General features: G+C 49.9%; 1 protein-coding gene across 4 annotated transcripts in view; it reads right to left on the minus strand.

Annotated features, from left to right (window-relative positions):
- TNFRSF8 (TNF receptor superfamily member 8) overlaps positions 1 to 13,052 on the minus strand; it is a 78,747-nt gene that overhangs the window by 12,592 nt on the left and 53,103 nt on the right. For all 4 annotated transcript variants that reach the window (XR_006344974.1, XM_043924036.1, XM_043924035.1 and 1 more), the window contains 2 exons: positions 5,792 to 5,817; positions 1,456 to 1,639 (listed from right to left, as the gene is read on the minus strand). Coding sequence is in view for 3 of the 4 variants with exons in the window: in XM_043924036.1 (XP_043779971.1) it covers positions 1,456 to 1,639; positions 5,792 to 5,817 (210 nt within the window). In the remaining variant the exon portion in view is untranslated. The remainder of the gene's footprint in view (positions 1 to 1,455; positions 1,640 to 5,791; positions 5,818 to 13,052) is intronic.

Here is a 13,052-nt window from a genome sequence, read left to right on the forward strand (position 1 = left end):
TCCCGCCCTGAAGAGTTCCATCCACCAACCCCTGCTACAGAATTGTGTAGGACAATCACAAATGCCTCTTCGGGATGATCTCAGTGATGGTTAACCCTCCAGAGAAGACAGAGATGGATCCCATTAAGACCTTGCCCCTCGGGGAGCTCAAAGCCAGGTGGGGTGGGGAGGAAGCTGAAAACACAGTCACACTGCTGGGAGCTGAGGACACAAGGTGGAGAGGCCTGGGTTCTGGGGGTACCCAGGGGGTGTCTCCTAGACAGGAGAGTGGAGAGGGCAGAGAAGGCTTCCTGGAGGAGGAGGCAAATATGCAAGGTCCTGGGACATCAGGAATTTATTTAAGACTTCCCCTGGCAGTCCAGTAATTAAGATTCCTCACTCCCCCTGCAAGGGGCATGGGTTCGATCCTTGGCCAGGGAACTAAGATCCCACAGGCTAAGGGGTGTGGTCTAAAATGAAAAGAATTGACTAGATTCAAGGAGGTGAAGTTGACTATTCCAGGTGAGGAAGAAGGTCCCACGGAGAAGCTCAGATGTGAGAGAGGGCTCCAAAAATAGAAAACTGCCACTGAGCAGGAGGAGCAGAACTGCGGGGTTGGGAGGCAGGCAAGCCTGGTAGGGAGGAGAAAAAGCAGCCTGGAATTCACACTGCAGGGAGCAGGGACTCCTTGGAGGGCTTCAAGCAGGGGTATAATATGGGCAAGTATCCATTTTGGTAGAAGTGCTCTTGATGTACCAGGGTGAGGGGAGGAGGAGGAAGGAGACTCGAGAGTGGAAGGTTCGCCTTGGCTGGAGGGAGGCTGCAGTTCGGGGCACCAGGGGAAATCACTTCTTCCTGCTGAACCGATGTTTCTCCAATTGTAAAACGGAGGGACTGACTCGATCCTCAGGAGAGGTGACCAGAGCGCAGTGCCCAAATGTGAACACATCAGCCAAGCGGCAGCTGTTGGCTGACCTCTCTCCTGACATCTCCCTCCACCCGTCTTAAGGGCCCTGTGCTGGGGGCTGGATGGTGTTTACTTCCCCTCTAATAAGAGCAGGCACCAGGCAAAGGGAGCCCCGCACCCACCCTCTGGTGGTGCAAACATCATTTCATAAATTCTCACAATGACCCTGGGAAGTCAGAACTATTGACTATCCTTGGTTTGGTGGTGGTGGTTTAGTCGCTAAGTCATATCTGAATCTTACAACCCCATGGGCTGTAGCCCGCCAGGCTCCTCTAGTTTACAGAAATTTAAATTGGGATGAAGAGGCGGAGCAAGCTGTAGATACCCCTGAGAATGGCTTAACTCCTTCATGAAAAGCATCTCCTACTTATAAAAGCTGGTGGGGGAGCCCCTGCCTCTTCCTTGCTGAGCTTTCCATCCCCAGGGTCTCTGGTCCCTTGTTAGGGGCTCAGGGTCCATCTTCCGCTGCCCCCTCAGCACTCCAGGACCCCCCAAACAGGCCGACTCACCAATCCTGTTGTTGGTGTGCTCCATGGTCCCTCGGGGTTCAGGTAGGTCTGTGGGGGATGGGGGGTTGCTGACTGGGCTGGCCTCCAGCAGCCGCAGGCTCTCCAGGCAGGTCTCCACAGCTGGGCGGCTCAGTAAACCCTGCTCCTCATTGCCTGGGTCTGCCACTGATATGCTCTTGGTCAGCTGCAGTGGGCAGAGGAAATGGTGCTGGGGCAGGATACCCCAACCTCCCCCAGTCTCTGCGCTGGGGAACCCCTGTTTCTTCATCTCCATAGACCCCAGCGAGTCTCCCTCTCTGCTTCAAAGCCACCATGTGCTACCCTGGGCTTCTCAGCATGGATGACCTGATGTTCCTGCACATGGGACCCTGTGAAGGCATGTCGTTTTTAACTGGCACTAAATAAGGATAGTGGAGCATCACATACAATGCGTACCATGTATGTGGTCCTCAACACGTGCTAATCCTTAACAACCACTCTGCATGAGTGCATGCTAAGTCACTTCAGTTGTGTCTGACTCTGTGACCCTAAGGACTGTAGCCCACCAGGCTCTTCTATCCATAGGATTCTCCAGGCAAGAATACTGGAATGAGTTGCCAAGCCCTCCTCCAGGGGATCTTCCTGACCTAGGGATGGAACCTGAGTCTCTTATGTCTCCTGCATTGACAGGTGGGTTCTTTACCACTAGCACCCCATGGGAAGCCCAACTAGTCTACAAGGTGGTTAATATCTCCCCATTTTACAGATAAAGAAACTGAGGCACAGAAGAGTCAAGTAACTTGCTCAGGGTTAGTTAGTAACTGTCTGGCCAATACTGGAACCCCAGTGTCTCCCTTTGGAATCCATACATGTTTGCTCAGTCTACAAGTGTCAGCTCCAGGCCCACCCCAACTCCCCTGCTCCTGGGACAGCAGTCTTTTATGATCACACTAATGTCCTAAAAACAGATATGTTTCAGGAAAATGTTGGTTTCGGTTTTGACCGTTCTGTAAGTGCCAAGAAGAAGTGGTCTCATGAAATGTTCTGACATAAATACCGTTTACCTTCAGGCTTCGAAAGGGAACGAGTTTGAATAATTCCAAAAATATAGTTACATAATCCTTCATATTCTTTTAAAAAAATTTGAAGTCTAAAAGATGGTAGTCTTAAAGAAGTTATTATTTACGAACTGGACCATGTGGCCAAAATATATTTGATTATCTTTGCTGTTGTTGTTCAGTCGCTCAGTTTTATATGACTCTTTGTGACCCCACGGACTGCCTCACGCCAGGCTTCCCTGCCATTCAGCATTTCCTGGAGCTTGCTCAAACTCATGTCCATTGAGTCGGTGATGTCATCTAACCATCTCACCCTCTGTTGTCCCCTTCTCCTCCTGCCTTCAATCTTTCCCAGCATCAGGATCTTCTCTAATGAATTGGCTCTTCGCATCAAGTGGCCAAAGAATTGGAGCTTCAGCATCAGTACTTCCAATGAATATTCAAGATTGATTTTCTTTAGGATGGACTGGTTTGATCTCCTTGCAGTCCAAGGGACTCTCAAGAATCTTCTCCAACACCACAGCTCAAAAGCATCAGTTCTTTGGTGATTAGCCTTCTTTACGGTCCAACTCTACCACTCATACAAGACTACTGGAAAAACCATAGCTTTGAGTAGAGGGACCTTTGCCAGCAAAGTAATGTCTCTGCTTTTTAATATGCTATGTAGGTTTGTCATAGCCTTTCTTCCAAGAAGCATCTCTTAATTTCATGGCTGCAGTCACCATCTACAGTGATTCTGGAGCCTAAGAAAATAAAGTCTGTCACTGTTTCCATTGTTTCCCCATCTATTTCCCATGAAGTTATGGGACCGGATGCCATGATCTTAGTTTTTTGAATGTTGAGTTTTAAGCCAGCTTTTTCACTCTCCTCTTTCATCTTCATCAAGAGGCTCTTTAGTTCCTCTTCACTTTCTGTCATAAGGGTGGTATCATCTGCATATCAGGGATTATTGATATTTCTCCCAGCAATCTTGATTCCTGCTTGTGCTTCATCCAGCCCAGCATTTCACATGATGTACTCTGCACATTAAGTTAAATAAGCAGGCAATAAACAGCCTTGATGTACTCCTTTCCCAATTTGGAATCAGTCTGTTGTTCCATGTCCAGTTCTAACTGTTGCTTCTTGACCTGCGTAAGGTTTCTCAAGAGACAAGTAAGGTGGTCTGGTATTCCCATCTTTAAGAATTTTCCAGTTTGTTGTGATCTTCATGGTCAAAGGCTTTGACATAGTCAATAAAGCAGAAGTAGATGGTTTTCGGGAATTCTCTTGGTTTTTCTACACTTGATCTTAGCCAAAAGGCCAAGAAGCAATTCTTGGTTTTTCTATGATCCAACAGATGTTGGCAATTTGATCTCTGGTTTCTCTGTCTTTTTTAAATACAGCTTGAACATCTGGAAGTTCTTGGTTCATGTACTGTTGAAATCTAGCTTGGAGAATTTTGAGCATTACTTTGTTACCGTGTGAGATGAGTGCAATTGTGTGGTAGTCTGAACATTCTTTGGCATTGCCTTCCTTTGGGATTGGAATGAAAACTGACCTTTTCCAATCCTGTGGCCACTGCTGAGTTTTCCAAACTTGCTGGCATATTGAGTGCAGCGCTTTCACAGCATCATCTTTTAGGATTTAAAATAGCTCAACTGGAATCCCATCATCTCCACTAGCTTTGTTCGTATCTTACAAATCATTAAATACCTTTTTCATGAAACTTCTTGATATCATAACAGCAACTCATCTGACCCAAGCATGTTTGAATGTGATCTCCCATGATTTGAAATTGAACCTATAGTGTGGTTCCATCTATTATGTTTAAAAATAGACAGTGGAGGCTTCCCTGGTGACTCTGTGGTAAAGAATCGCCTGTCAATGCAGGGGACACAGGTTCAGTCCCTGGTCCGGGAAGACTGCACATGCCACAGAGCAACCAAGTCCAGGCACCACAACTCCTTAAGACTGTACGCTCTAGAGCCCGTGCTCTGAAACAAGAGAAGCCACTGCAAAGAGAAGCCCATGCACCACAACTAGAGATTAGCCCTTGCTCACTGCAACGAGAAAAAGCCCATACGTAACAACAAAGACCCAGCGCAGCCAAATAAATAAACTTTAAAAATACTATTTTAAAAAAAGAAAGGAATAGAAGAACTGGTAAGTGGGGGGAAAGTGGGCAAACCATACACACCTGAGAACTGGTCATATGGTATGTTTCATCCTGTCCCCTCTCAGCTGTGGAAAGCAGTGCCACTCCTCTCCCCAAGCCCCTACCCTGGTCCCTGCGTTGCCCCTGAGAGGCCAGCACAGAGCAGGGCCCCAAGCGAAGCCTGGCAAGGACCTGGTGTACACGCCCCATGCAGGATGGCTGCAGGATCGGTGGTAACATGTGCAAAGCCCCTGGCCCAGCGCCTTGCACAGCAAGCGCGTCATAAAAGGCGGGTGAAGATGGCCTTGCTAGGAGTCAGCTCAGGGTAACAGCTCAGAGCACCTGCTTTGGAGTCACACACAACAGCCCTCAAATCCCGGCTGATCTATTTTCCAACTGTGGAATCACCTTTCCTGTCTGGGCCTCTGTTTCCTCTCGGACAACAGTACCAACCTCAGTGTGTTGCCAGGACAAACCGGAACAGCTTGGAGAAACACAAAACCAGATGCTGAGCTCACGGTAAGTGCTCCATGCACACACATGTGCTGAGTCACGTCTGACTTTTTACGACCCCGTGAAGTGTAGCCCGCCAGGCTCCTCTGTCCATGGGATTCTCCAGGCATGAGTACTAGAGTAGGTTGCCATTTCCTCCTCCAGGGGATCTTCCCGACCCAGGGATCAAACCTCCATCTCTTGCATTGCAGGCGGATTCTTTACCACTCTGCCACCTGGGAAGTGCTCCATACATGCTAGCTAAAGTTTCAAAAGTTTGTGCTACTGACTTGACATCCCAGCTTTGAGGATGAGACTCACAGAGGGGAAAATGAACCCAGCCTGCCCTCAGACCACACCAGGCACCCGAATGGTCAAAACCAGACCTGCCGTCTGGCCGGCCCTTCTGGAAGTCCCCAGCAGGATGAGCCAGGAGCCGAGGCTGCCGTGGGGGTGGGGTTGCTCATCCCCCGCCAGGGCCTGGCTGAGGCCCCACCGCGTTCAGAGCTCCCTGCGTGGGGCAGACCCAGCCTGAACTTGCAGGGGAACCTGCACCTGGGCCGTGGGAGGGAAAGGACCCACCCAGTCACTGTCAGAACCAGCAGCTCTGATGGAGGAGGAGTCATATGTAGGGGCACAAAGCTGGGGTGGGGGCAAGGGAAAGGCTACTTACTATCGGGTTCCTCCCGGGCTTGGAATCTGCAAGGAGAAAAAGAGCAGTCACTTCACCAAGGGGCATCTGGCAGCTGCCTGGCCCTGCCCCACCCCACTGCGGGCACGTGCCCCCTCCACTGCCCCCAGGGTGGAAGCTGGTCCTTCCTCAGACCTCACTCTGGAGAACAGTGGATGGGTTTCAGGCCCGGGGCACAGGGCCTCGCTTCCCGGACAGCCAGAGAACAGGGCAGTCATCTCTCTCCCAGCCACCAAGCCCCTCAGCACTCCGGACCCCATCCACCCACTCCCACACACCCACAGGAGTGGTTCGGGACCAGCGCGCACCCCAGCTGGAGCCGAAGAGGCTCTGGCAGGGTCAGAAGCTGGTCTGTGGCTGCTGCCACCAGGGGCAGAAGAGGCCAGAGCCCCCCAGAGCAACATGTGAAACTCAGGAGGATCCTCCACACAGGAGGATCTCATGGTGATAGAGAGAGGGTGGTGGGTCCTGAGGATCCTTTCTGAGCCCCTGCGTCAGACATGCCTAAAGCCAGATGGCCGAAGAGCCCTTTAGGCTCCGGCCAGCGTGAATTTGGCCTTCCATCACATGCGCCCAAAACAGCCCACGTGACCAGTCTCACTGGTCATCACACTTCCGATAGTGTGGGCTCGGGACACGCCTGGTGGGCTCCGGCCACAGTGATCCTCAGGGCACAACCTTCAACTTCTCACCCTAAACCCCACCCTCCTCTCCAACTTCTCTCTCGAATTAAACAGGGCGTCAGGTCAAGGCCAAGTATATGTTGACCCTTAACCACAGCCAGATGGAAAACTGGAAAAGCTAGAGGTGGTACCCGGAGACATGTTTACACCAGGGTGAGTCAGCTCCCAGGCGCTGAGTGCTCTGGGAGCGCACAGCCCCTTACACTCCCAAGGGGACCACCTACAGGGTCTTGACTTTTGTTGCCTTTAGGTGTGGACACCTGGCCAGAGAACTCGCATATGAAGAGGCCAGCCAGCTGAGTCACCTCTGTACCTCTGTCTGACCTCAGCTGCTCTGGGGAACCAACCTCCTCAAATCCTAGCAGAAATGCACACTGGGGGCCAACCAGCCACAATAAAACAACACAATGGGCAATTTGAACCTGCTGTGTAGACACCAGGTCACTCTGGGGGACAATCTTCCATGTCCATTTTAAATGACCATCCGCAGGTAAAGTGTCTAAAGGGGAAATGGACCAGAATCATGGTCAAGAGAAACATATGTGTAAAATGACACAATGGTTGATTACTGAGTTAACAAACAAATCTGGGAACTGCTGTTCCCAGCAGAGCAGTCACCTTAGGAGGCTCGTGGCTCTCTCCCACGAGGTGGCCACTGTCCAGTGCCCGAGCCAGCATTTTGAGAAGTGTTGTCCGGCCTGAGGCACATTCTTTTAAATGAAGTCAGAGAAGCCAAATCTTTATCCTTTGAGAGTTATTTTTGAGTTCTGCAAACAGCCAACTGTCATTTGGCAGGGAGTCATTGAGGGGAGAAAGTATGTGACAAAGTAACAAAACAGAATAAACAAAAATGATAAAACACAGTCCTGGAGAGGATGTGGGTAAACAGGAACACAGCTGCTCATGCCCTGTGAACTGCTTCCCTCTTTCTCAAGAACCATCTGGCAGTGAAAACTTCACACACTTTGACTTAGTAATCCCTCTTCGGGGACACACTCTCAGGAAATAACTCAAAGGAAAGTAACCAGGCTGTGCACGGCAGTGGAGCCTACAATAAGCAAAAAACTGAAAACGAGCCAGATGCCAAACAAGGAAGCGGCTTAGTAGTCCTGCATCGGAGGCCTGCCTAGCCGTGTAACCCCAGCACAATCCTTCCCCTCTCCCAGTCTTAGTTCTCTCATATGGAAAAAGGGCAAGATCATGCCCCTTCGGAGGGTTTTTATGAAGATTAAATGAGATCTCAGAAGAGAAGGTGCCCAGGAATCAATAATGTTGAGAGTATATTCTCTCTTATTTTTTTGAGTTTCTGTGGGCTTTATTGGGATAAGTTAACAAAAATCAAGATTTCCTCAGCCATCGTTTCTTAATTTATAAAGTCAGCAGAGACTCTGGTCCGTATATGAAAATGTGAAAATATTAGTCACTCAGTCATGTCCGACTCTTTGTGAGCACATGGACTATACAGCCCAGTCCACCAGGCTCCTCTGTCCATGGAATTCTGCAGGCAAGAACACTGGAGTGGGTAGACATTCCCTTCTCCAGGGGACCTTCCCGACCCAGGGATGGAACCCAGGTCTCCCGCATTGAAGGTGGGTTCTTTACCATCTTAGCCCCCAGGGAAGCCCTATGGTCCACATATGTGTACATACAAAACATAACACATTTCAACATAAACAGAGTCCCACTGGGACATTTTGCCAGTTAACAGAAAGCCAATTTTCCCTTTCCCCAAAAGTCTTCAAAATTGAGTCCCCACCATTCACTTCTCGGTGGAACTAGTCCCTTGTGGCTAGGGACACTGGAGGTCTATCCCATCTACTAAACAAAAAAATTGTTTCCAAGTTTTAATTTGAGAGCACATACTCTTGATAGGTTGTGATGAAAATGACACTGAACTCATATGGTCTTCCTCCTCCAAACCCATGACTCCAGTCTAATCAGGACAAAAACCCTAGACCAATTCCAACAGAGGATCATCCTATAACTTAACTGACCAGCACTCTTCAAAACTGCCAAGGTCATCAAAAGCTAGGAACGCCAGAAACTGTCAGAGGCCAGAGAAGCCTAAGGCACAAATGTAAAGTGGGATCCTAGGTGGGATCCTGGAGCAGTAGAAGCATGTTAGGCAAAGCTAAGTAGATCTGAACAGACTATGGGCTTCAGATAATAGTAGTGTATCAGTATTGCTTTTATTGTGACAAATGTACTGCAGTAGAATAAGATGTTTATAATAGAGGAAATTGGGTGTGGGCTATATTTCCACTAACTTCTCAAATTTTCTGTAAGTCTAAAACTTTTCTTTAAAATGAAGTCTGTTTAGACTTTTTAAATTAAAACATTAAAAAGGGAAGGAAAATAAACAAAAAGGAAGGTGGCTAGAATGCTCCATAGCACCTAAGGGGCCCCAGGATACTCCCGTGGCTTGACAGTCCACCACACCGAGAAGAAAACCAGCTTTCAATACTGTCTCTCAGAAACCAGCATAAAATAATGTCAAGGTGAAAAGGCAGCATCCAGATGGCATCAACCTCAGCCTACAGCCGTGTTACAACCTGCCTATGTTCTTTAAAAGACCTAGAATGAACGGTGCCAACTGTAGAGGTCAGATTTCATAAGTGCTTTCTCCCTCAAAAATTTTGCTTCAGTTCCCTGTCTTCATTCATTGGTAACCTTGCTTTTTTGGAATAATCGCAATCTTCTCACAAATGTGTCCAGCGTCCCAGGACACAAATCCAGCGACAAACTGGGCATCGGCAGCTCCCTCCGTCCCCAAAGAGAAGTGCTTGGTTTCCCAGAGCTGATCTGAGGGCTGCTCAAGCCAAGCTCGTGGGTTCTGACACCCAAGTTATCCATCCTTTCCATCCCTGTTGCTCTCTGCTGTCAGTTCCGTCCCCTCTCTGGCCTGGGGTTCTGGCTGCTGTGGGAAGTGGAACAGACCCAAGGAAGCAGTTTGGCAACAGGCAGCCTTAGATTCCAATCCAGGAAGGGGCAGGGAATTATTACAAGCTAAGCTGGGAACACGGTAATGGAGTGCTCCAGGGAACCCCCTGGCGGTCCAGTGGTTGGGACTCAGCACTCTGACTGCCAAGGGCTGGGGTTTGATCCTTGGTCAGAGAACTAAGATCCCACAAACTGCATGGCCCAGCCAAAAAAAAGGAAAAAAAAAAAAAATTCCTTCAATTAAAAAAAAAAAAAACAGATTTAAAAAAGAGATGAGTTCCAAACACAGAAAGATAGAACCAAAAGGACACAGAGCCAGCTTGAAGGGGCCCTCACTGGCATCACCCGGGACAATTTGAACATCAAATTAAGCAACAACGACGGCAGAGTAAGAAAGGAATCACACATCCAGACAGACAAACATACAGAAACGGAGGAAAGGCTGATGACACACCATTACTCACAGAGCCTCAGAGTACCTCCCCTCACCTTAGCGATGACCACAGAGGAAAGAGGACTGCATGCTGGAGAAGGCTGGCAGACACCACGCTAATCCAGGGCTTATGGTGAACATGCAGGGGAAGAGACAAAGGGAAACCTGGCGGGGGGTGGGGATGGGTGGATACCTCACTCCAGAGTCAGGCAAACCTGGGGTGAGGGGCAGCCACAGAATCACTGGTGGAATCTTCCAAAATGGCAAGGTCAGGACCGGGAGGGAGAAACTCAGACTAGAGGGGACACAAGACACAGTGGCCAAATGCAACAGGGGAGGCTGGACTGCATTCAAGGTACTGTTAGCAATGCACGAAGAAACTTGACTGGGATCTGAGAACTAGCTGGTGGTGATACAGCAAAGCAAATTCTCTGATGTTGACGATTTCACTGCAGTTGTGTGAAATACACACTCAGGTATTCAGGGGTGAAAAAGCATGAAGTCAGTAACTTACTCTCAAAATAGTTCAGGAAAAATAGGTTCACCATACTTTTCTGTATGTTTGAAGTTGTTTCAAAACAAACGAAGCAATGTTTCCAACTTAAAACCGCCTGAAGTAACAGATAAAGTAATGATGACAGTGTCTTTCTAAATGAAGGGTTAAAAGACTTTCACCCAGTGTTTTTCAACCAGGAGAGACGTTTCCCCTCCAGGACACGTGTGGCAGTACCTGGAGACATTGCTGGCTGTCACAGACGGGAGGTGCTGCCAGTATCTGGTGGATCTACAGACCAGGACTGCCTGGCATCCTGTAACACACAAGACAATCCCCACAGCAAAGAAAGATCCCAGCGGGTGTCAACAGTGCCAGGGCACCCTTTATGCAAAAACCTAACCAGCACCACCAGCAAAATCCTGGTCGGCCATACTGCTCATTAACCAAGTGGCCTTAGACAAGCTTCTTCCTCTTCCTGTGCCTCAGCTTTCTCATCTGAGAAATGGGTATAACAAGCCTCTGGGAGGAATAAGATGAGAACACACGTGTACTGATGGAGATGCCTGCCCCTGAGGACAGAGGCCACCAAGTCAAATCCATTCAGGGATGGGGGTGAGCATCAAACAGGCACCTGTCCAGATCACTGCTAACCACACCTGGGGCTCCCCGAGCCCTGGAGTTCTGAGACCAGGAGGACTGAGGCCAGACTATTCCCACTCTGCTTGAGCTGGTCAGAAAGCTTGGGAGGGCACTTGCCGGACCCAGCACAGGGCCACTAGGAGGTGCACGGTGGATACACAAAGGAGCGGACAAGCGCACAAAGACTCCTGCACCCCTCCAGCTCCCACTGCATCCACCCTGCTGAGCACACCCACGTCTTGCACCCTGCGTCACCTCCTTCCCTGGGAATCAGACCCCCAAGGACCCACCGGAAGCCAGCGCGCCAGAAATGGCACCAAACAGGGTGGACGCCACTGAGGCCCAGGCTCAGTTCCTGGTAGGTCTGACTTTTTAAGAGAAGGTGCTTTTTGTCTTTTCTCTCTCTCTCTCTTTTTTTTTTGTATGTGTGCGACAAAACTGCTATCATGGAGGTTTGAAGAAAAAAATAAACTGACAGCAATGGAAACTCGAATACTAGAAAAATGTCAAGAAAGCAAACGCAGGTTTCAATGAGACACTGAGCCTGACAGCTCATGGAAAAAGGCTTGAAACTGTCAAAACACAAAAACCCCCCTTGCGAAGAGAACACAAGCACCTGCTTGTGAAACTCATCAAACCCAAAACACGCCTCATGCACTGGGTTCGGGGGCCCAAGTCAGAAGCCAGGCCAGGGCAAAGCTTTCCGTGGGGCCTGGGGACGTGGGGGGCGAGGAGGTCTGTGTTGACCGCTGGGTGTCAGGGTGGGCACTGCGTGGTGGACAACCCACGGCGGGGGGTGGGGTGGGGAGGAAGAGGGTAAAGGACCGAGACCTCTGCCGGTGAGACCTGCCGTCTCCAGGTTCCTGAGTCTGGCGATGGCAACCACAGATAGCGTGGCCCTGCGTCTCGTCTCTTCATTATGAAATGAAGAACATCACCCATTTCCTGTGGGGCTTCTGGGTCTGTGAGACCCTCATAGGACCCTGCCTTGAAACCAGAAAGGAAGCTCAAACCATTTATGTTTGCTCCTTCCCCTGTGGTCAGGGCCCATACACAGTAGGTGCTCAATCAATGCTTGTGGCATGTTGAGGAGGACCTTGTCCTGCCTTGAAAGATGTTGCCCAGGGGAGAGGAGATACTTGGCACAAGATGGCTGGGGTCCCCCTCCCGCCCCCTGCCAGGTGAGAGCTGAGTCTGCTGCCTGGATGGGTGGGGCATGGAAAGCTGCCTGGAAGAGGTGGCCAGGGATCAGAGCCAAGAGTTCAGATCAACCGAGAATTCAGGAAGGCCTGGATTCCTGGTGAGAAAAAAGGCCCCAGACACAGGGGAGCTGTCAGCAAACAGCAGCCACTACCTGCGAATGCTGACTGCGTGGAGACACTGCACACAGCACTTAACAGGCCCCATCACAATAGACCCACACATCCACTCTCTGAATTAGACTCCACTTCCCAGGTAGCGCTAGTGCTAAAGAACCCACCTGCCAATGCAGGAGACATAAGAGACATGGGTTCAATCCCCGGGTCAGGAAGATCTCCTGGAGGGAGGGTATGGCAACCCATTCCAGCATTCTTTCCTGGAGAATCCCATGGACAGAGGAGCCTGGCAGTCCATAAGATCACAAAGAGTCGGACACGACTGAGTGACTTGGTACAGATGAGGAAACCGAGACACAGAGGAATTAAGTAATTCACCCAAAGTCATGTAGCTCATAGTGCAGAATCAGGACTCTAGCCCTGTTAGCCTGCTCCCACCACCCCAACCCCTACACCCTGGGCACCAGCAGGAGGGAAGGGGCGGGGGAATGACAAGGAGGTTGGGAAGGAGGGACAGAGAGAAGAGAAGAAGGGAAGGCCTCTCCTGAGGGCACGGCCAAGGAAAGAATGAAGGACAAGTTGAATTTTTGAAACTTCGTGCCCAGACCGCATCCGACGCTGAAGGGAACATGTCACATAATTTCCACCCACATTATATTCCCATCACATATGTGGTTGCACAGAAAGGAGGAGCAGCTTGTGGGAACCCCCCCACACAGTGGGAGCCCCAAGGGAG

This window comes from Cervus elaphus, chromosome 14, assembly GCF_910594005.1.
Source record: "Cervus elaphus chromosome 14, mCerEla1.1, whole genome shotgun sequence".
Taxonomy (NCBI): domain Eukaryota; kingdom Metazoa; phylum Chordata; class Mammalia; order Artiodactyla; family Cervidae; genus Cervus; species Cervus elaphus.